Source organism: Micropterus salmoides, unplaced genomic scaffold (genome assembly GCF_014851395.1).
Source record: "Micropterus salmoides isolate LMB-PRFRI ecotype aquatic unplaced genomic scaffold, ASM1485139v1 Ms_hic_scaffold_23, whole genome shotgun sequence".
Taxonomy (NCBI): Eukaryota; Metazoa; Chordata; class Actinopteri; order Centrarchiformes; family Centrarchidae; genus Micropterus; species Micropterus salmoides.
Window position 1 is genome coordinate 22,845,010 of NW_024041484.1, and position 23,181 is coordinate 22,868,190.

At 38.3% G+C, this 23,181-nt stretch overlaps 1 protein-coding gene across 4 annotated transcripts in view; it reads left to right on the forward strand.

The window, feature by feature from the left end:
• The window catches only part of plxnb2a.1 (plexin b2a, tandem duplicate 1), a 184,073-nt gene extending 161,554 nt beyond the window's left edge, over nucleotides 1–22,519 (forward strand). For all 4 annotated transcript variants that reach the window (XM_038738306.1, XM_038738308.1, XM_038738307.1 and 1 more), the window contains 20 exons: nucleotides 487–696; nucleotides 793–876; nucleotides 2,006–2,101; nucleotides 3,592–3,728; nucleotides 3,837–3,937; nucleotides 4,733–4,962; nucleotides 5,868–6,049; nucleotides 6,224–6,290; nucleotides 7,805–7,951; nucleotides 9,204–9,281; nucleotides 9,614–9,692; nucleotides 11,578–11,678; nucleotides 12,269–12,350; nucleotides 13,492–13,643; nucleotides 14,302–14,462; nucleotides 17,453–17,600; nucleotides 18,241–18,305; nucleotides 18,535–18,610; nucleotides 19,299–19,373; nucleotides 20,449–22,519. In XM_038738306.1, the coding sequence (XP_038594234.1) occupies nucleotides 487–696; nucleotides 793–876; nucleotides 2,006–2,101; nucleotides 3,592–3,728; nucleotides 3,837–3,937; nucleotides 4,733–4,962; nucleotides 5,868–6,049; nucleotides 6,224–6,290; nucleotides 7,805–7,951; nucleotides 9,204–9,281; nucleotides 9,614–9,692; nucleotides 11,578–11,678; nucleotides 12,269–12,350; nucleotides 13,492–13,643; nucleotides 14,302–14,462; nucleotides 17,453–17,600; nucleotides 18,241–18,305; nucleotides 18,535–18,610; nucleotides 19,299–19,373; nucleotides 20,449–20,553 (2,376 nt within the window). In that variant the 3' untranslated portion in view covers nucleotides 20,554–22,519. The remainder of the gene's footprint in view (nucleotides 1–486; nucleotides 697–792; nucleotides 877–2,005; nucleotides 2,102–3,591; nucleotides 3,729–3,836; nucleotides 3,938–4,732; nucleotides 4,963–5,867; nucleotides 6,050–6,223; nucleotides 6,291–7,804; nucleotides 7,952–9,203; nucleotides 9,282–9,613; nucleotides 9,693–11,577; nucleotides 11,679–12,268; nucleotides 12,351–13,491; nucleotides 13,644–14,301; nucleotides 14,463–17,452; nucleotides 17,601–18,240; nucleotides 18,306–18,534; nucleotides 18,611–19,298; nucleotides 19,374–20,448) is intronic.
• The last annotated feature ends 662 nt before the right edge of the window (nucleotides 22,520–23,181 follow it).

The window sequence follows — 23,181 nt, forward strand, 5'->3', positions numbered from 1 at the left end:
TGGAACCATCTTTGTTTTGTTTTTAAAGACAAACATTGTTTTTATTTCCAGTTTATGGGCATATTTAAAGTAATTGCTGGTAGGTCCAATTTAAATTAGGTTATATTTACTTTTTAAAGCATACTTAGCTACTGCAGTTTTAAGTGATTTAAATAAGGCCTAAAAAGGCATTTAGACAAGCTATATAAAACTTTTAAAATGATAAAATAGAATTGAAGATAAATCTAAGTTACATAAACAGAATTAATAGAAGAATAAAAGAGAGATAAATATAAAAAGCCATATTTAATTTAATAAAAAGCAGTAGGTACAAAAAAAATTCAGCCCCGAGAGTTGAAGCAGACCTCAGGTTTTCTGTCATTTATTATTTTATTTATTTTATTGTTTGCATTTGAAGAAACCAAATAATGCAATGGGGTCCTGGCTGAATGGAATGGAGTAAAACACTGTGACGTGGCTTCTTCCCCGTTTTCATGTCTCTCTCAGTTTGTGGAGGAGGCTCTGAGTAAGAACGACACCGTCCTCCAGTTTTACTCTCCGGCCGTGAACTCCTGCTTCGACAGCCAGTCTTTCAGGACGGTTCTCCAGCTGGACAACGTGATGGAGGAGCTGAAGAGCTTCGACTATCACCCTAACCCCACCTTCAACAAACTCGCCAAGAACGTCATCACAGAGACGAGCATCATCATCGTGACTGTGAGGACAAACTGTTATTTTTACACTTTTACACTTAATAGCACTCTTTATCTCTTGAATCTGTTGAGTTCATTCGCTTCTTCTTGCTTTCGTCAGGGTCGAGGTTTCTCCAAGGCGATGACGGCCAAAGAGGCCCAGGCATTTGTTGGAGATGCCTCCTGCCACGTTAACATACTGCAGGTAAACACACACTGAAGATAACTTAAAAAGAAATAGAACTTTATAATGGCTTTTTAATGGATTTACACTGTAAAGACGGAGCTGATATTGGCATATTATTAAATGTAGTATATCAGACAGTCACATCATCCACGTCTAAAACTGCAGTGACGTTAATTCAGGATGATGCTGTCATGCTACAGAAACACAGGCTTCCAGAAATGCAGCATTAGGACACACTTAACACTTGATCCCTTGTGTAACACTATACAGCAAACCATTAGGCTCCCAGTTACAGCAGTGATTCTGCTGCAAAGATTATTTGACAAAAACAGAAATCTTTTACACTTTCAGCTTGTTTAAATGCACCTAAAGATATGTTGCCTCAATGTTCCTCCTCTTGTGTTTTCTGAGCTATGCAACAGCTGCTCCTCCATTTAGTTGAGTCAATCCGCCAAGATTTGTTTATTTCCATGAGAATAATGTTCAGATTAAACGCAGTTATTGGGCAGTAGGTGGTGTAAAGTTTGTCCTACTGCTTACAGTAATACTGCCCCTCTTCCTGAAACAAAAAACAAAGCTTGTTTAGTTTAAAAACACCTTGGGAAACGGCTGCTTAACTGTAGTTTATCTTTAGGTGAGAAATGACTGCCTCAATTGATCGCCTGTGTTACAGCAATGTAATGAATCTGGTGCATTTTAAATTTAATGTAAAGTGAATACAACATGGTGTTTTGTACCAGTGGTTTGTCACAAGATAAAGCTGAGGGGCTGCAAAATGATTATCAAGTAGGAAAGAAAAACATATTTCTGCAACGACAAATTATGTTTAGTTTTGTGAGTCCTCTTAAAGATTTTTTTGTACAGTACTGGAACGTTTTATATCTTAGGACTCCACACACTATTAAAATTGAACAATCTGAAAAAGAAACTGCTCAATGTCATATGTAACTGTTATGTTGTCTTGCTTGGCTTTAAAGGCTGGGAAACACTATTTTATACCACAGTAGGTGGATGAGTTGGAAAGCTAACCTGTGTCTTTAGCTCAGGTCACCCATCACTCATGTTATCACTAACAGAGTTAGACCAACAGTCTAACATGTGTTTTGTTCAGCTGGGTGACTCTTTCCTTCCCATCTTTCCTCTACAGGATGATAAGTTGATCCTTGAGGCTCCTTCATCACCGCCCCGAGCCAGATCCAGACGCCAACGCAGAGACACAACCAACGACCCGCTGGAGCTACTGGTAACCACACAACTAAACTATGTTCAGGGGCTCATGTAAAAGTCAACCTACCACCTTGGGATATTTAATATAAAACAGTTGAATGGGATTAAGGTTACAGGTGGAGGTGAATGAAATATTCACAGTGCTCCTCCGTAATTTAACTCAGACGATATTTTAACCATCAGGAAATGACAGGATATGGTCTGTGTCGTGGAAATTATATTCCTGGTGAGGGGTTGAGCAAAGAATTGAGTAACAACCAACCGTTGTACTAAAACACAGCTGATCCAGAGACCTGCAGCCTATGGCGGCTTCGGGCGTCTGGCCCCGAGCAAAGGGATGCATCATCATTTACACAGTCTAGGTTTCTATGTTTTGGGGAACAGAGATCCTCTCCAGGCCTTGAATGAACATTCCAGGAGAGGAGAGGAACAACAAGAGAGGGAAACACCAAAACAATCTCACAGCTCTGACCTAAACCCTAGTAAATGTGGACAGACTAACATAAGGAGTATATAGAGGAGAGGAAAGGTTAAGGATAAAAAAACACAATACATATATATCTATATGACATAACAATGATAGTAATAATAATAATATTAAAAGATCATACATAAAAGATTAAATGTAAGAGGACACAATTTTCTGCCATAACAGTCAATAAAAGACATTTAGCAGGAAAATGCTGAAAGAGAAAGACAAGCATCTCCAGAGGGCACCGGAGAGTTGAGGGAGAGGCAGAGATACTGCATGAGTCAAAAATCGCAACTGCGACACACATGGATATCATTTTTTGTGTGACTTACACTTCCTGAAAATATGATTATCTTTAATGTCCATCGTGAGTGAATTTGCTTCAGAACTTGCCTGAGAATCATCACGTTTCTTCAGTATCAAAGTAATCCAGTGATAGTTGTCTGTACATCCATGGGTTACACGGCAAACTGGAACTGCTAATAGCTAATTCAGCATACTTTTAACGGTGCCATTTTGCCAAAGTGTTATCAAATATAGGCTTAAAACCGGGCTGAAAACTGAATACAAGTGCCTACCTTTTTCGGGGTCTTTTCTCTTAACAGTTTTCTGTTTAAATAGGCCGATATGTTGGTGTGAGCATGTTTCCATCTGTCAGATTAGCAAAAATGTTTTTACCTTGCTCGATTTTCACACAAAAGTAAATTTTTTTTGTGCTGAGGACAACGCTGAAAAAAGCCGAGGGGTTCACTTTAACATACAAGCACAGCGCTCCGGATGGGATTTAAATTACAGGAGGACCAACAAGTTTGTAGAAAAACAGAACTTCATTGGGGGTTGTAATTATTTCTGAGATAGTGGTGAGAAATTACCCAAATACACACTCAGGAGAAGATTAAAATCACATAAAGACACAAAAACAGTTTTAATTTGTAGCTTAAATAAATGTAAGGCATTTAATACCAAATATGTCGAGCTAAATTACAGAAAAATGTCTTAAATGATGCAGATTTTCGATCTTCGTCTCTCTCCAGGTGAAGTTTGGTCATGGCGAGTGGAATGTGGGTTCAGTGTACTACGCCAGAAAAGAGGACATTCCTCTGGCTATAATCATCCCTGCAGTCATCATACCGATGCTGCTCTTCATCGCCGTGTCCGTCTACTGCTACAGGTTCGACAAATTATCCCAAAAACTCTTTATATAATAATTGTTTTTCTGTGTGTTGATGTGTTTAAATATCTCCGTGTATGTGTCTTTGGTGTGTGTTTGCTCTAACAGGAGGAAGAGTCAGCAGGCTGAGCGAGAATACGAGAAGGTGAAACACCAGCTGGAGAATCTGGAGGAGAGTGTGCGTGATCGCTGCAAGAAAGAGTTTACAGGTAGACGCAATCCCCTGACAGCTGGGGAGTCACATGACTGAAGTTATCTAGAGCAGATGTTTTTTAAGTGTGAGGCGGGACTACCCCAGCGGCGCTCCAAGCAGTTTCAGGGGAGGCTCAGGGAATGGAAGTGGGGAAAAAATATGACATTAGTTATCAAAAGGAGATCACGTATTAAAGCGTAAATGTGCATGATTTGGTAAAAGAGATGTATAATAGAGAGGTAGTTTGTTTACGTCTTTCCCAGAGTCAGAAACAGATAAATGCCTTTTTTGTGTATTTGGTGCAGTCTAAAGTTGTGTCAAACTGTAATGTTAGGCTATCTTTGCTCAATTTTTGAGTGTCTATGGGACCAAATAACATTATCAGGATCTCGTAGCCATCCAGGAATTGAGCAATACTAAGCGAGTAAACTAAGACTGGGTGAGGGATCTCCTATTTTCAAGCTTTGTGTGAGGGGAGGTCCGCAGTCTCAGACTTTGAAAACCTCTGATCTGGAGAAACATAAACAAACATAACTTATCCTCAGCACTGCTCCATGCAATACAGGTTTATTTTTATTCATTTTTGTATACATTGTCGGCTTTGTAGCAGAAGGAAATGTAATATGATGATTAAGTTTACCTCAGTCCAAACTCTTTATTACTCTTTATTACTACAGACCCATTCACCTCTCAGAAATGCAAAGCTTGACACACCTGCTCCCCTATTTACGGTTGCTAATATATAGTTAGACAATGGCTGTTTGAGGGACATGACTGGATATTTTTCCCGATTTGTATGCGTCTCTGTCAGATCTCATGATTGAAATGGAGGACCACACCAGTGATCTGAGCGAGGCCCGGATCCCCTTCTTGGACTACAAAACCTACACCGACCGAAACTTCTTCCTGCCCTCCAAAGACGGCACCAACGACGCCATAATCACAAGAGAAATACAAATCCCAGAAGCCCGCAAGGCCATCGTGGCTCAGGCACTCAACCAGTTCTCAAACCTACTGAACAGTAAAACCTTTCTCATCAATGTGAGTTTGAAGCTTTTGGTGGAATTTTGGTTATTTCGGGTCCCTCCCCCGTCTTCTTTCTTTCTGTCCTATTTTTTTTTTCTTTTTCTCACTGTCAGCAGTTTCAAGCTCTTAATGATGATTCTGCAAACCAGTGACACTCGGAGGTTCTGGCATTTTGTTAGAGAAAATTAATTTTACAGTAAAATATATTTTCTCTAGAAGGTGAATCCCTGATGATTTAGGTGACACCATGAACTTACCTCCAGCACCACTATCAGGCCAAAACCTTCACGCACTAGAGGTCTTCACGGATCCAAAACAGACCCGTGGAAAACCTTCCCAAACAACAACATACATTAATTAGTCTTTAAAAAGAGGAACTGAAGGATAATGAAACCAAATCCAAAATGCAGACGCTAACAGAGAGATAACATTGATGCTGGCGGCAACAGCACGATCCATCAATTAACAATGTAATAAGTACAAATATAAAGCCATAGAAATTAACTTGTTTATATACTAAAAATACTGAGATAGTCCTGTTTTTAACTCCTGCACCAACAATAAAACACTCCATTCCCAGCTGGATGATAAGTTGAGAATTTTAATTTTAATATCTGTGAATCAAATTGCAAAAACACACTAATAAATGTCAGCATACATTTTTTTAATTGGCTGATTTCCTAATATATTTTCCCCCGCTGTGATCATACGTAGCATCTGATCAGAGCTGAGTATAGTCTGATCTGGTTTCGATCCACATGGGTGTTTGACACATTGACACACAGACACAAGATCTGCAGCAGTAAAAATAAGACCCCATAATATTGCTCTATATGTTTTATTGAGGCTTGACAAACTACTATTTCCAAAGTACGTTTATGTTTTTTCAATTTAAAATACACCGTATTTTCTGCCTCTAGTTCATCCGCACGTTGGAGAGTCGTCCGGACTTTAACGCCCGGGCTCGGGGTTATTTTGCCTCCCTGCTGACGGTGGCGCTGCACGGAAAACTGGAGTATTACACGGACATCATGAGGACGCTGCTGCTGGAGCTGATGGACGAACACGTGCAGAACAAAAACCCCAAACTCATGCTGAGGAGGTGAGGAAGGGACGGATAGCCCTGTGTGAGCACATTCACACCACAGTTATCTATCTAGGCTGGGAGTTTAATAATGTAGTTATTTACACTGTGACTTTTCCATGATTACAAAAAAACCACAGGCTTAAAATGATGGTTGAAATGATTTTCTTGTTTCTTTGTTTGTGTTTCTAGGTCAGAGACTGTGGTGGAGAGGATGCTTTGTAATTGGATGTCCATCTGTCTCTATCAATTCCTGCGGGTAACACAAATACTTTCGCTCATTCTGTTTTTTTCTTTCTTCGATTTGTTTCTCTTCGATCTGTTGCTCTCGCCTGCCTTCTTCTTCTCTTTCTTCTCCTGTTGTTCCTTCTGTTATATTTGACTCTACTTTACTCTTTACTTCTCTCTGTCTTTTGTTGAAACCTTTTCCTGTATTTTTGCTCTTTTCTGTGGCTTTTTTTGGAAAGTTGATACTGGCAGCAGCCAGCCGATATGTTGTGCTGTGGTGTGTTTCTATAATTTAACATTCTCATACCAAAAATTGTGTTTACTCTTCAGCTCCAGACCAGGTTTTCCCACCATGGATATTTTTTATGTTGTGATTAGGATCAACAGTTGAATTGTGGTTTGCATTTAATCCCTCGAGCATAACAAAGTCCAAAGACTTCTAAGCCTCTTAAACATTTAGACCGTGGGACACTAAAATTCACTAAAACTTTATAAAAGTATACAAAGTTGAAATCAGGGCACTGCTATCTTGATAATTTTATTCATACCCGGCTTTAAGAACAAACTCATTTCATTGTACTTAAACACTTTAGACAGAAAACCAGTGGTGTAATATAACTAAGTACATTTACGTGAGTATAAAATTGAGGTACTTTACTTGAGCTTTCATAATTTTATACTTCTACTCTACATTTCAGAGGGAAATATTCTATTTGTATTTTTCTACAATTACACACAGCTTTACAAATTTAAGATGTTTGCACACAAAACATACAAAGAGTTTATATATTATGCTATTTTTCATGTGAAGCATTTCATGGCTCTCAAAATGGCTTTCAAAAAGTAGCTGCGTTTCCTTATATTGATTTATTAATAATGTTTAAACTGTTGGGTGGACAAAGCAGGCGTTGTGAAGGCGCTGTCTGTTTGGACGGCATTTCTCACTATTTTCTTGCAAAACAAATAATCAATAAATTAATGGTAAAAATAATTAGACAATTAATCCATGATAAAAAAAAATTAGCTCCACCTCAACCAACTACAGCAGTTAAATCCTGCTTTTACATAAATACATAAGGAATAATACTCTGATGATAGAATATATGATAGTACAACATTAACAAGGAAAATTTGACTGCTTTGAGAACTTTTACTTTTGATACTTTAAGTACATTTTTCTGATTATTATTATTATTTTCAATGAAGGACTTTTACTTGGATAAACAAAGTATTTTTACAGTGTGCTATAAGTACTCTTGATGAAGTAAAGAATAGGAATACTTCCTCCACCACCGCAGAAAAATACCCTCACTTTTCCTTTTGTATTCAGCAGATCTATGAATAAAATGTATTTAAATGTTGAAATCTTTTACTAAAAAAACACTATTTTCATCACATGAGATAAAAGTCTTGCTAAGGATAAATAGAAATCTAATTGTAATAAATAATAAAAACAATATGGATTCATATGGATCGGCCTGTTTACCTGTTCATAGGGTTTGAGTGCTTTTTTTAAAAACTAATGTGTTTGTGTCCTTGTTTTAGGACACGGCAGGAGAGCCTCTATACAAACTGTTCAAGGCCTTGAAGCACCAGGTTGAGAAGGGACCGGTGGATGCCAAGATGAAGAAAGCCAAATACACACTGAACGATACGGGGCTGCTGGGGGACGACGTTGAGTACTCTGTACTGGTCAGTATACACAGTACACACAAACACTTGTTGACCAGTGTGCATTTTGAATTTTGAAGGGCAGAGATATTCTTAGATTCCTTTTCGTGAACCGAACGCATTCAGCGTTTCCTCCTGACTCGATCGTTGACAGAACAGAAAAGGCCTCTGAAATTAGATCAGAATTTAGATGTTGAGCCAAAAAAATGCTTATTAATTTCATAAAACATGTAAAAAAAAATTTGAGTTGAAACGATTGAATGATAAATTCCCAATCAACAAAATGAATCTGCTATTCTACTTTTTAAGCAAAAACTGGGAGCACTCTGGTCGCTTTGAACCCCACAAAAGATCACACAGAAAAGCCTGAGCTGTATTATGAGTGGATGCATCTTCCGCTGTGGCTGCTCAGGCACAAGCCTGCGTCATGGCAATTCATTGAGACAGGCTGTAGTTGTGTCTGTAGTCAGAGCTGTGTGTTGGTTGTTATGAATCTGGCTCTGATCAATTGGTTTATATTGGGTGTAACACTAACTATATGCAGAAGTTTTGTGTATGTGCTGGCTGAGCATTGTACTGAAGCTATTTCTGAGCTCCTGAGGTGTGTTGGTGACATATCTGTCAACTCTGATAAGAAGCACCACAGGTTACAACCGCGTGTGGTTTAATGAAGCTTTCTCGCAGGAAGGAGTAGTCGACGTGCAGCTACCGTAGACATATCCATAGCATCCTAGATTCAACCAGCACAGCCAGGCGGAGCGGTTGCAGCTGTGCTCACAGTCAGTGGCTTTAATCCGTCGCTTAGCCTTTTAAAAAGAGTAATGAGCAATAAATGCTTTAGATAAAGTGTCACATCATCTCTGCTGTCTGTAGTAACTGGCATAATAACTGGACCAGCGCGCCTACTGTGCCAATGGATCAGGGGAATACAAACACAAAAGTAGTTCAAAAATTAATTTCCACTGTGACCCTTCAGGATTTGCTGCTTTTTTTCTGTTTTATATAATTGTAAATTAAATATCTTTTTTTGTTTTGGACTGTTGGTCAGACAAAACATGACATTTGAAGACGTCACCTCAGGCTCTGAGACACTGTGTTAGACATTCTTTCACTCTTTTTTGACATTATATAGAGGAAACAATTAATTCAGCAAACTAATCAGCAATGAAGTCACTTCAGAGTTTATTAGGCGTTACCTAAAATTTAAAACACACTCTTGATATCTTTCCGGTCAGCATCAGTATTTGGCTGACTAATGTGTTTGTGACTTCAGACTCTGCAGGTGTTGGTGCACGGGGAGGGACCCGATGTGACTCCAGTGAAGGTGCTGAACTGCGACACCATCTCCCAGGTAAATTTCTTCACCCGTCTCTGCGTCAGGAGCCAAATATCTTTCCTCATTTTGGGTTTCAGCTAAACTCAGTCCACGATTTTATCTCATATATGCAGAGAATGGACACTGGACTCCATTTTAGTTTAGTTTCTGTGATGTATCTTCAGTTGCCACTGTTTAATGTAGCCTTAAAGGTTAAAGGTAAATCCTTCACACCAGACAGTTTACCTGGAAGTTTTTCCACCACATGTATTAATCAATCTTTTGTGACATTTCTCTGATGTTCAGTGCTGATAAATGTGTCCTAGCACACATTTTGGCAAGTAAAATCTTAATTTTCTGCTCAACAGGTGAAAGAGAAGATCATCGATCAGGTCTACAGGAATCTGCCGTACTCACAGAGACCAAAGGTGGAGAGTGTTGCCCTGGGTAAGACACGGACACCGATCTAAATTAAAGAAGTGTTTTATAGATATTTATACAAGTCAATAATATGGCTGCAACCAGGGTTGGGGAGTAACGGATTACAGGCGTTACGTATTGAGGATACAAAAATAAAGTAACTGTATTCCGTTACAGTACAGAAAATAAAGACGTAGTCAGATTAACGTTACAGGTACATTTTGTAAAAACGGGGATTGAACATATGGATTACTTTAAGCAGAAAGTTTCCATTAAACGGAAAGCGGAGTGCTATTTGCTATTAACGTGTTTCCTGTAAAAACACAAAGCTAGGGAGGGACACAGATATTGATTGGCATGTAGCCAGTAGTTGAATGTGGTTACGCCACCCATTAAATGAGTGAACGATAGAGGCCAGTTTGACCACTGGGAATACAGTACAAAGGAGGTTTTCTTGCCGGTTTGGCTCTTGTCACCCCGGGGAGGAGTCAACTAATGAGGCTGTGTTCGGTCCAGTTCGTGTCGTGTTCACTTGGAGGCTGCTGAGTGCAGTTTTATTGCCCTGCTCGCTCAGCACTGCTCCCCGCAATCATTCCCCGCCGGGTTCCCCCTCCCCTGGCCTGAAAACCTCCAGTGCTTGAGTGTAAACCTGAACACACACTCCGGTGCTCCAAGTTGCCCAGCACTGGCATAGGAAGTTAATTTGACCAGTAGTTTCAGGCTAACTGAGCTAATTAGATAATGGCAGCTAGTTAGCAGCAACAAGAAAAGCCATCAGGGTTGAGGCGGAGCAGCCGGGGGAACATCAGAGAGAAAACGAGAAAATATTTTCCATCAAATATGATCCAGTTTCTGCAAAATCAATGAATAAAGTTGTGCTTTCTTACAGTAATCAGTGGTGCCCAATCCCAGAACGACTATTTTCAGTCATTAAAAATAAAGAAAGCTTTTCATTGGACACTAAAGTAATACAGGCCCCCCAGAGCGGATTCATCAACATTTTGAAATCGTTTAGCAGCACACACTCTAAAATGTCTTCAAGAAAACCTACAAGACAAGTCATTGATGGGCCAGATCCTGCCATATGACATCTAGGCCCAGGGCAAGGCATATGATATAAAAACTTTTAAACATCGATTTTGATTTCATGGGAATGGGATATTTTATAATTGCATGTTTACAATTATATAATCAATACACTGCACAGACAACATAGCTTTGACACTCTCTTGTCTTTATTTGCGTATTTGGTATTGAAGTAATCCAAAAGTAACTAGAAGTAATCAGGTTACATTACTTTTATTTTCTGGAACTTGGATTAAGTTACTGATTACATTTTTTAACATTTAATTAGTAATTTTACCGGATTACGTTTTCAAAGTAACCCTCCCAACCCTGGCTGTCACTGAATGCTCAGGAGTTTGTCGCCCCCTGCAGCTGTGTGTTGACTCTGCATGGTTAACATGGGGGGGTGTAATGCTATAATCAACAACCAATAAAACTATTTTTAGTCGATTTAATATTTATAGAGTGCGGTTTAGTTAAGGAGAACATAACACAGTTACAAAAAGCTCTTATACAAAGACTGTGTACTTTTAAAACAGTGCCTCAACTTATTGATTATTGTAAATTAGTGAGAGAGAGAGTATTTTATTGATCCTTAATGGAAATTCACAAGCACAGCAGTTAAATCACACAAAATAGAACAGTGACACTCTCCTTTTATATACAGCCTTTATTTAATCAGGTAATCTCATTGAGATCAATATCCCTTTTGCGATGGAGATCTGAGTATAGCAAGATATAAACAAAAAAGGACATTAAAGTTTGCTTTATCTTCCGTCATTCCTGTCTCTCCCCAGCAGACCGCTTGTATTATGAAAGAAAATGTGATTTTCTCCTACGTCCACAGAGTGGCGCCCGGGCTCCACGGGTCAGATCCTGTCCGACCTCGACCTGACCTCCCAGAAAGAAGGACGCTGGAAGAGGCTCAACACCCTGGCTCATTACAACGTAAGTTTGGTTTGCCACAAATTTGTCTGTAGGCTTTCGTGCTTATACTTTATTATAATTTACTTTATTCAGTGCAGTCAAAAGTATTTCCTTACTGTCTCTCTGAAACCCAGATTTACAATTGGATTAAATAACTCTAGGTTAGATGGGGTGATTTTAATCCTGTCCAGAGTGCATATGTGCATATTTTTCAGCCCCTACTCTAGTAACTACCGTTTTTCAGCATTCGTCAGTCAGCTGGGCTTCAGATTTGTCCCAAGCTTAAGTTGATGCAGCGAGTCAGGAGAGACTGGAGTTCATGTTCCTGCTGCAGAATCTGGTTGTTTTTAATCTTTCCTTCTGTGTGTTGAGCTCCGACTTTTTCTTCTGCACCGAAACGACCAAAAAACTGAAGTGCAGAGAAATGTCGAGCCACGCGAGACCCGTCCTCATGGTTGCACGAAAACAGTCAGAAACTAGAAACACTTTCTCCAGACGCCCCTCTCACATTCAAAGACAATGATTTATTGCGAAAGCTGCAGTGAGACCTTGATAACTGTGTGCATAGGATATTTTTCTCACTGATTTCTATGATTTTTTTTGTCTTCCAGGTTCGTGATAACGCCACGTTGGTCCTCTCCAGAGTTTTGCACACACAGTCCTTTCACCAGCACCAAGACAGCCAGGAAGAAAGTATGTACGCACACACACACACACACGCTCTGAGGCACTTGTTGAATGTTACTCAGGTCTTATACTGAAATAGAGTTTTCATGTTCTTGAACTTTGCTTTTCCTAGACTCAACTTATCTGATGGCTGTGGTCTCTGGTTACTTTGAAACTTACGACTTACTACAGAAAACAAAATCATAAAGATTTGATATTTAATTAACGAACCCTGAAGCAGGAAATAAAGATAATAACATTTAGATAAAGAAACAACATAGAAACAGCAACATTTTCAAGAAAAGATACAGACACAGGAGACAGTTATCACATAATAAGCTACAAATACACAATTTTGAGTTTCCTGTGCCTGTAAGAACCAGAAAAAGGTGAAAATCACACAAACTGGATTTGTGGTTTTTAACAAAAAGTGACAAAATCTTGGCAGGTGAAAAACGTAATTACTTATTGGAAAATTATTTAAAGCCAAAAATGATCTTTGATTAATATGAAAACTTATAACTGTGATTCTACAATTGATCTGAAAACCTGATAATATTGTCACTTGACCGCAAAACTTACTTTTACTTGAGGAAAACAATGACACAAAGTACAAAATATTTCTTCCACAGCTTTTTGGTAAGGCTCAGTTATTCACCCAAATACACACATTTTAAAAAGTATTAGTGTCAGAGGACACAGTTATGTTATGTTAGTTTAAACAACCCCTCCCACTAACAAATATAATTTCTTAGGAACAAAATCAGTTTAATAAACTAGGAAACACTTTAAATTTGAAGTAGATTCTTATATATCAGATCCATTCAAAACAATTTTCCCCTTATAATGCGATCATGGCCAAAACAGGTTAGAAAACTTCTGTAATAATCCTTATATTTTCATACTACTATACTTGTTATGCAGGCCAACTGCAAAATGATTTAAATACATTATGACAGACTCTTGTTCAGACTTTAAGATGAACAAGAGTCCCAACTTAGAGTCATTGAATGCTTGTGCACTGATGATATTTTAAAAGCAGAAGTTGAGCTCTAATAACTTGAAATGATTAAATTGAATTGTAAAAATGTATGGGTAGTAAAAACCCGCCACCTACTCCATGTGTGAAAAAGGCTTGTTTCTCTCTCTGTGTGTTACTCGCTAATAGAAAATGCCCTGCTGGAGGACGACAACACCTTCCACCTGGTGAGGCCGGCAGATGAAATCGATGAAGGGAAGTCAAAGAGAGGCAGCATGAAGGACAAAGCCATGACCAAAGCCATCACTGAGATCTACCTGACCAGGCTACTGTCTGTCAAGGTACAGCTGTGTGTGAGCTTCAGCAGTGGAAAGAAACACGATTTCATAATAATGTGTTATTAGTTAGATTGATGTAAATATATAAATGCCTCTGAGTGTGTTTACATGCACATTAGTATGCCGGTTTTGGATCCTTTCTGATCATATTCAGGATGCTGCGTTTACATGGAACTTGAAAAACCTGGTTGTTCTTTTCATTGTCGATTAATCTTTCAATTACTTTTTTCGATTAATCTATTAGTTATTTAGCCTATAAAATGTTAGAAAATGTCGATCAGTCTTTCCCAAAACCCGAGATGACGTCTTGTTTGGTCCACAATCCAAAGATATTCGGTTTGCTGTCCTAGAGGAGCAAAGAAAGCAGAAATTATTCACATTTAAGAAGCTGCAATCAAATCCTTTTTTCAATTTTCTTTTCCTTAAAACTGAATAATTGATTATTAAAATAGTTGGCGATTCATTTAATAATTTAAAAGTAATCGAATAATCACTGCAGCTCTAGTTATTCATACCCCTGTATACCCGACCATAACATGATCCAGGTGTCTGATCGTCAGGTGTGTCTTATTTTCTCACCATCTCAGACGTACTTTAGTGTGAAAATGAGAGTGGTATTTCAAACACTACGTGTGTGTGTGTGTGTGTGTGTGTGTTACAGGGCACTTTGCAGCAGTTTGTGGATGATTTCTTCCGCAGCGTGTTGTGCTCGGGCTCTGTCGTGCCTCCTGCCGTCAAATACTTCTTTGACTTCTTGGACGAACAGGCGCTGAGACACGACAACGTGGACGAGGAGACGCTGCACATCTGGAAGACTAACAGGTACACACACAAACACACATTCACGTTGTAGTCAGAGCTCAGCCAGAGTTGAGAGAGAGATGTGTTTTAGTGATCTGTACAGGAGCTCTCTGTGGCCGTTGGGAATATTATCCTCAGTTGTGAACATTTGCCATCTTTCAGACTTGTTTGTCAGCTGGTGCCTGCAATAAAATGTATTGTCAAGAGTTTCTTCTTTATATATTTTCAACCCTTTTGACCAGCATGTTCTATTCAAGATCCAGTACTTACTGTCACATCAACTTTGTCAGTTTTATATAAATATAATTATTAAATTTGATTCGATATGGACCTGTGTGTCTTATTATGTATTATTTTCCACAATTCATTGTATTACTAATCAGAAATATTGAAATATGCCCATTAAGGTTTCTCAGAACTTTCTCAGATGTCTTAAAAAAAAAATTTTTTTTGTCCAAAGATATTCAGTTTACAATCTTATTAAACAGAGAAATGCAGTAAATCCTCACATATCAGAATATTTTTATAATTTTTACTTTTAAAACGACACTTTTTTTGGTCAATAGACAGACTATAGGCATCTCTAAATGAGTGAAACACGTGTGATCAGTATACAAGGTGGGAGACCAAAGCTCTCCTTTGGCCTCACATGGATCGAACTGTCAGGAAACGACTGACTGGTTTATATGTAACACTTTTAACTGATTCAACTTCTGCCAGCTTCTCTTCAAAGCTTCTCTGAATCTCAGCTGGAGATATGACCTGCGAAGAAAACCTGCTACGAGAAATAATTATAATGCTTCTCAAGCTGTGTGCGTGAGTCTCCACAGCTAAACTACAGTGTAATTATGTCCTCGTCAATGCTAAAGCAGGCGGACGACAACTTTAAAGCCAGATCTAATCTGTTATCAGGACGGATAACTGATGACGAAGGAGAAGAAGAAATACGGACAGAAAGATTGCTTCTTCTCCAAACTTTCAAACTGGCCTTGAGCTCAGTCTGTCAATCATTAGAAAGACACACACACACTGGTTAGACATGAAATATTAATCAGTTATAGTGAATAATTCACAAGGGTTATGGTCTGTGGAGGTAGAGACGGCAGGAAGAGATGAAGGGATGGAGGGAAGAGGAAAGGGAAACCGTGTGTCAGCGGGTCCTCAAAAAGTCTGGAAACTTTATTAAGTACATTTACTCAAGTACTGTACTTCAGTGCAGATTTATGTTACTTGAGTTGTTTATTTTTATGCCACTTTTCTGCTTCACTACATTTAGTATCTGACAGCTTTAGTTACTTTTTGCATGAAAGCATATGAAGAGCTTATAAAATCTGATGTTTTTATTGTAAATTCAACCAACCAACAGTTTATACAACAACAGCTGAAACATTATTCAATTGACAGAAAAATAATTGGCAACTGTTTTGATCGTTTAAGTCGTTTTTCCTGTAAAAACAGTTCATGGTTTCAGCTTCTCAAATGTGAAGATATTCTTTTCCTTTGAATGATTGTATTTCTCACTGTCTTCCGAACCAAACAATCAATCAGTTAATGGAAAAAAATAATCAGCAGGTTAATTCATAATGAAAATAATTAGTTGCAGTCTGATACAAAATAGTAGAAAATTAGCTCCAGCTCAACAACTACAGCAGTAAAATCCTGCTTTTACATTTTAAATGCAGGACTTTTACTTGTGACAGAGTATTTTTACAATAAAAAGTAATTTATAAAAAGTGATATTTGCTAAAAAAAATGAAAGTTTTTAGGATGAGGATTAACCAATGTGTTTGGCAAATTTAAAGCTATCTCTCGTCCCATTTGCTGGAGTATAAACTTCCTCAAATCTAATAAAGTGCAGGACAGAGCTGCTAACGTTAGCCTAAACTAACGGCCATTACCAAATATTTTCTTATTAGAAGCTTGGATTAGAAGTACAGCTTCTCCAGGACGCTTTGTGATCACTAATTCCTTATTGTGTTGCAGCAAAAGTCTATGAACTATGGATGCGAGGTGAATTTGCCTCCCAACTCCTGATCTGAGGTCAGCTTTTCTGTCTCTCTGCTAAATGGTAACCAGGAAATCTGATCTCATGTCAGCAACTGGTTTCATCCTAAAGCGTGAAAATGCTTTGATGGACTTCAACCTTCAAGCGAGCTCTTAAAAAAATTATCAACCAATGAAAACCCACTACGGTACACACCACCGGCCAGTCACGGGTCTTGTTTTTTTTTTCTTGATGGCACAACTGAGGAGAGTGAATTCAGGGTACGATGAGATGAATTAAGTCCAAAAATCGAGTATTTTTACAATAAAAAGTAATTTATAAAAAGTGATATTTGCTAAAAAAAATGAAAGGTTTTAGGATGAGGATTAACCAATGTGTTTGGCAAATTTTAAGCTATCTCTCGTCCCATTTGCTGGAGTATAAACTTCCTCAAATCTAATAAAGTGCAGGACAGAGCTGCTAACGTTAGCCTAAACTAACGGCTAACCAGGACCGGTTTTCTGATAAGATGGGAAATACTACACAGTGGATGTGTTAGCTGTAATTTAGGCTGTTTTGTTTTCGTAACCTATAACTTTAAATAATGTCTTTAGTTAATAATGTGCTCTTGGCCTTTGTAAGTAACTCCGTTTCTGTAGGTAGGCAGTGAGCTTCTTCACTGGACATGCTAACATTTGTAGCTTACGTTAGAGATGCACACTTTTGCTCGTGTTTTTGGTTTTGGAAAGGTGATTTTTAACAAAGACATCCAAACTCTAAATAAAATTATCTTAATTACTTTGTATTTAGCATTTCTTTTATTAAGATAAAATAAAGCCCAAATGCAGTTTGATAAATAAATAAGGCAATAAGCCATATTTTATCTAACTTCGACTCAACAGTGACAATGTCAAGTCAGTGGTATTAGTTTCAGACACTTCAGCAAACATTTTTTTTAATAAAATATCCAGTTCCAGATACTTTTAAAAAGGTTTGACCCATAACCCAAGTCTTTCTGTGTCCTCAGCTTGCCTCTGCGTTATTGGGTGAACATCCTGAGGAACCCTCACTTCATCGTCGACGTGCACGTGACGGAGGTGGTGGACGCTTCGCTGCATGTCATCGCTCAGACCTTCATGGACGCCTGCACCAAGACGGAGCACAAACTCAGCAGAGTCAGTCCGCACAAATAAAGATCACACAAACGTTATACTCTGTGAGCCTGAACCCTGATTCAGCCTGGATTTATTTCTCTGGGGGAGGTAGAGGGGGATTATAACATTACAGCCTAAATTACCTTATGGCGAACTTGCCGGTCCTTTTTAATTTAGATACCCTCAGAGCGACATCCTTGTATTTGTGGCCTATATTTGTTTACATTTTGGTAAATTAGCTCCATTAAACGTATCCAGAATTAGCTATTAGCAGTTCCTGTATTCAGTCTCCCCATTGATGTGCACAGTTATCGCTTGATTATTTTTATACTGAATAAAATGTAAGAATTTGATGATTCTCTGGCTGAAGCGCATTTTCTAAGCATATTTATGATTGAGTGTATCTCTAACTGAAAACATGTTCACAGTCCTTCACTGGCTGCAGCTGATGAGTTACACTTAATCATAAAATAAACCCTAGACTGTTTGAATCCAAGAGAGGATTTCTCTGTAAAACATATTTACTCCACATAAAACAAAATGTGTTTTTTGATTGTTGGAAATTAAGATTATTCCGGGAAGCCTTAAAAAGGACCAAAAATTATTTGATCTTATTTTTTTCTCTCTCTCTCTCTCTCTCTCTCTCTCTCTCTGACTGCAGGAGTCTCCCAGCAACAAGCTGCTCTATGCGAAAGAGATTTCAACATACAAGAAGATGGTGGACGAGTGAGTTTGTTGCACATAATGAACAGAAACTGAGCAGATGTGTGTGTAAAAGTATTTGGGAAGAACGGCTGGGTCTGCATGTGGGTCCACTTGGCAATAAAAAGTCCAACGTATAAGACAAACCATAATGGCAAAAACTATATCGGAGCATGTTATTGAGTTCTAGATACAAATGTCATTTTATCACTTGTGATCACATGTGTTGACTGGCGTGTGTGTTTTTTCCCAGTTACTACAAAGGTATCAGACAGATGGTTCCAGTCAGTGACCAGGACATGAATACACACCTTGCTGAGGTGTCCAGGGTATGTTGTGTACATGTACTAGATAGACAGACAGTGATGGAATGTGACTAATACATCTTCTCAGTACTAAACCTAAGTACACATTTAAGGTTTTAGTACTTTAGTACCTCCATTTATGCTTGAATTACATTTACGTACATATACTAGTTGCTTTACAAATTTTACATATAAAAACATATGATCGTATCTGACGATCGGTAATAAAGCTAAATAACTATCAAACAGTAAAAAAAAATAGTTCATATCTGATCCACATTCACATACAACAAGAAAATGCTGCATACACATGAATGCATCTGTAATATCCATCCAAAATTAGATTTTTGGCCAAATAATCTACCCTATAGTTTTTATTATATAACATTATTAGAGACTCTATCTATAAATTATTGTAATGTTTGAGTGTGTTCAAAGCCAATTGTATGAATATAGGCACTGCACTACGGCCAAGTGCATTACTTATTACTGTTTTCTGATTAAAGCCTGAAATATAGCCGACACCAACGAAAACAAACCCAGTACAACCAGTAAAGACTGAGAGATGAATTTGCTTTTTATAATCGGGAAATATGTACCTGACTAATATTCTGAACATTTCTGCAGCTTGATGTTTGAATGGAAACAGCTGGGTGTCTACTTCAGGGGATTTCAACTATTTTAATACGCAACCTTTGTTTCCACTTTGTAGCAACACACAGACAAGCTGAACACCCAGGTGGCCTTACATCAACTGTACCAGTACGCCAGCAAGTACTACGATGTGGTGAGAAATGTCTTTATATAATTTCAAAATGTTGCTGCGCACCATTTCATTTCTACTTCTGTTCAGGGTGAAGAATACATGAGATACAACAGAAGAATAAATGTTATTATTAAATTTAAATTAAATAAATGTTATTATTTGCTGATATTGGTGTTTTTTGTTCCAGTTTAATTGATTAGCTAACAGATAATTGTTATGAAACAAACACAGTGCTGGTTGTCTGAGGAAAGATCTTATTCTTGTAAAAGATTTTGATATGACTTAACACAACTGATAATAAATTACTCTTGTCAGTTCCCGTTTTCAATGACTAAATAATAAAGTCTTAATTCTGGTTTGATGGACCATCATTAGCATTGCCTAATATTGTGCTGTAACAGCCCGTTCTCCCTCCCAGAGTGTCAAATGCCTACGCTTTTGTCTCGTCCTTTGGCGTCTGGTACCAACGCACATGGCAGCCTTTAGCATCATAGGCCAACGCACTGGGAGAAGCCCTTTATTGTTCAATGTTAAAAGTAGGCCTAGTATAATTAACAGAAAAGTCTGAGTAAGGAGGCGGTTGGGATCGATTGGTGGGTCAGAAACCGGAGTTTTACCCAGAAGAACGGTGTTCATTTCCTGTGTGAAACAAAAATGAACATTAATTCCTTTTATTTAAGTCACGTAATGTAGTTATATTAATCCACCTTTTCATAAACCAAACCACTAGTTTTAGTTTGAAACTCTAACCTGACGTTGCAAATGTATTATTGCTAACTTTAACGCGGAGCCCTACACGTGCAAAACTGACGCTAAAGGTTAGCCAGGGTCAAAAAGGTACGCCAAGGGTGTGGACCAAGCGTTCAAATGAGACGAGCTGGGAATGAGAATGGGTTAGTTGTAAAGCGCAGTACTTTACAGGATGAGACAAAGCATGCAGTAAAGATTTTCAGCCTGGGTGTAGTCACTCACTTTAACAGTAAAACTCACACGTACATTTGAGACACTTGTTGAGATAAAAACATTAGCATCAAATTATTTAATATTGGCTTTCAGCTGCTTCAGGCTAACCTTGTTTTAATTTTGTGTTCTTCAGATCATTCAGTCGCTGGACGAGGACCCAGCAGCCCAGAATAAACAGCTCACCCTCCGCCTCCAACAGATCGCTGCTGCCCTGGAGAACAAGGTCACCGACCTTTGACCTCTGGCCTCGTGGAGGGGTTATGGGGCAGAGCGAACGGATACTAAAACACAAGATGTTGTTTTTCATTTAAGGACTCAAAAGAGGATGAGCTCGCGGACTCTACCGAATATTTGACCATGTGAGGGGCTGAAGTGGGAGGAGTTATGGGAGATTTTGGACAAATGAAGTGTAAAAATATTCCCAGAGTGATGGAAACTGAACCGCTGATATCCACTACAGTCTGTATGGCGTACCTCCACTTGGCATCCCAAAACAAATCCCAAGCAGGGATGCAAAATGGTGACTGTAACGTGGCTGCTGATGGGAGCTCTTGTGAAATCAAAGCGTTATTTTTTTTTTTTTATCATAGCTAGGGCGTTCGGTTTGCGTACTCCTCGCCCTTGTTCTTTCTGTGTTTGGCTTCTCCACACCACCAGTTTTAATTTTCCCATATAAGGACTTAAGAAAAAAGTGCCACACAAGGAATGAAGATTGAAGATTTTTGGATAGTTTAAGATAAGTGAAGTAAGGAGACATTACCAAATATTTTCTTATTAGAAGCTTGGATTAGAAGTACAGCTTCTCCAGGACGCTTTGTGATCACTAATTCCTTATTGTGTTGCAGCAAAAGTCTATGAACTATGGATGCGAGGTGAATTTGCCTCCCAACTCCTGATCTGAGGTCAGCTTTTCTGTCTCTCTGCTAAATGGTAACCAGGAAATCTGATCTCATGTCAGCAACTGGTTTCATCCTAAAGCGTGAAAATGCTTTGATGGACTTCAACCTTCAAGCGAGCTCTTAAAAAAATTATCAACCAATGAAAACCCACTACGGTACACACCACCGGCCAGTCACGGGTCTTGTTTTTTTTTTCTTGATGGCACAACTGAGGAGAGTGAATTCAGGGTACGATGAGATGAATTAAGTCCAAAAATCAACACAGACTTTTCTTGTATCATGGCCAAATGTTGTTTTTCATATCAGCTGAGCTGGAGCATGTCTTTCTGTGACTCAAACCGCAGCTGAATCATTTCACTTTGTTTAGTTTCTTTATTATTATTAGGCTTCGCATTTCCATGTACAACATCAAAAGGATCTTTTTAATGGACTGACATCGTGCCACCTAGTTTGTTCTTTTGTAAAGTGTTAATCAGGGTGGTCCATAATGTCAGATCCTGTGCGTGTGTGTGTGAGTGAGCGTTTGATAGTTATCAACACCGTTGCCACTGAGAACCAGCTTGTTTTTACTTTATGCGAAAAAATCATGACTGCCTAATCATGTGGTCTAAAAAGCCAAACACATTTACTGTTAAGTGTGATTTGATTTGTTTTTATAAACTGTATAATTTCACTTCTTTTGCAAAACTCCCTTCATATACACATCTGCTTTTTGTTTTATAATTTTCTGTTTAACTGCACACATACAAGAAAAAGTGTCTTCTGAAGACAGGGTATTCATAGATCCTTTGAAAAGGTGTTCAAATGTATTAAATCCAGTTATTATAGGCCCCATTTGTCCATTTGAGGATGGTTTTTAGAGCTGCAAAATATAGAACCAATATGCATCCATTAGCCGACTGGACTACAAGAGTCTGATTTAAATTGATTGATTTTCAGCAGGGTAATGCAGTTAGTATCAGAAATGTTTTCAGGGACTCTAGAGTACATTAAAAATCTGGACGTCTCCTAACAAGTAATTGCCCCCTCATCATATGGTAGATTTTAAAAAAAGCCTAAAAGCAAATCAAACAAAGAAATAAAGTAAACTACAAAAGTCAAATATTTTGTATTATTCTTCCCATTAAATGTTTCATAATGTTCATGAGGTTTGTTTAATAAGAAATAGGACAGTTTTGTTTTGTTTCTGACCTGCTGAAACCTGCACAAAGCTTGTCTCCAAAATCCCCATTTTTGTGAAACCGCATCGTTAATGTCTTTCTAAAACGTACAAGGAGTCGACCTTTTCAGGAATTATTAATTTTTTTTAAATCCATAAAGCAGAGTGAGGGACAATATGTTTATGTCAAGTGCTAATTAGAGAAATATGGGAGAAAAAAAATCTTTTTGAATCCATAAACCATCATTTATATAACCAACCACTGTAAATGAGCAAATTGTGGACCAAGTTATTAAAAGATCTGCAGCAGTCTTTGGGTTTAAGTGCCGTTACCCCACTGAAGTGTAAATGAACTAATTTATCTTCTCCTGTGCTTCATATTAATCACCATAGAATCATTATATATCTACATTATTCTTTGCCTTCTGATCCCAGATGAAGTGCTTTTATGTAGTGCTTGAGTTAATATCAAAGATTAAATATGCAGTTTATAAGTTTGATATTGAACCCCACGTCTCTGCTACCGAAGTTGCTCTGTTAGTTGTTTTTGGGGGGGTGGGGGGGGTTCTGTGAAGTTGGATTTATTGATTCCACTGAAGTTTCACATCTTACAAACTGCATCTTTAAATTCCTGAGCAATACGACCTTAAGGCTTGTGCTGTATCTCTGTCTCCAATTCCTTTAACTGTAAATGGACACGCTGCAAGGCTCTGGCCAGAATTTGGCACCACAGGACCTCCAGATACAAAGACTGAAATACACTCATTTTAGCTTCTTCTTGTTTTTTTTTTCACTTCTCACATTTCTT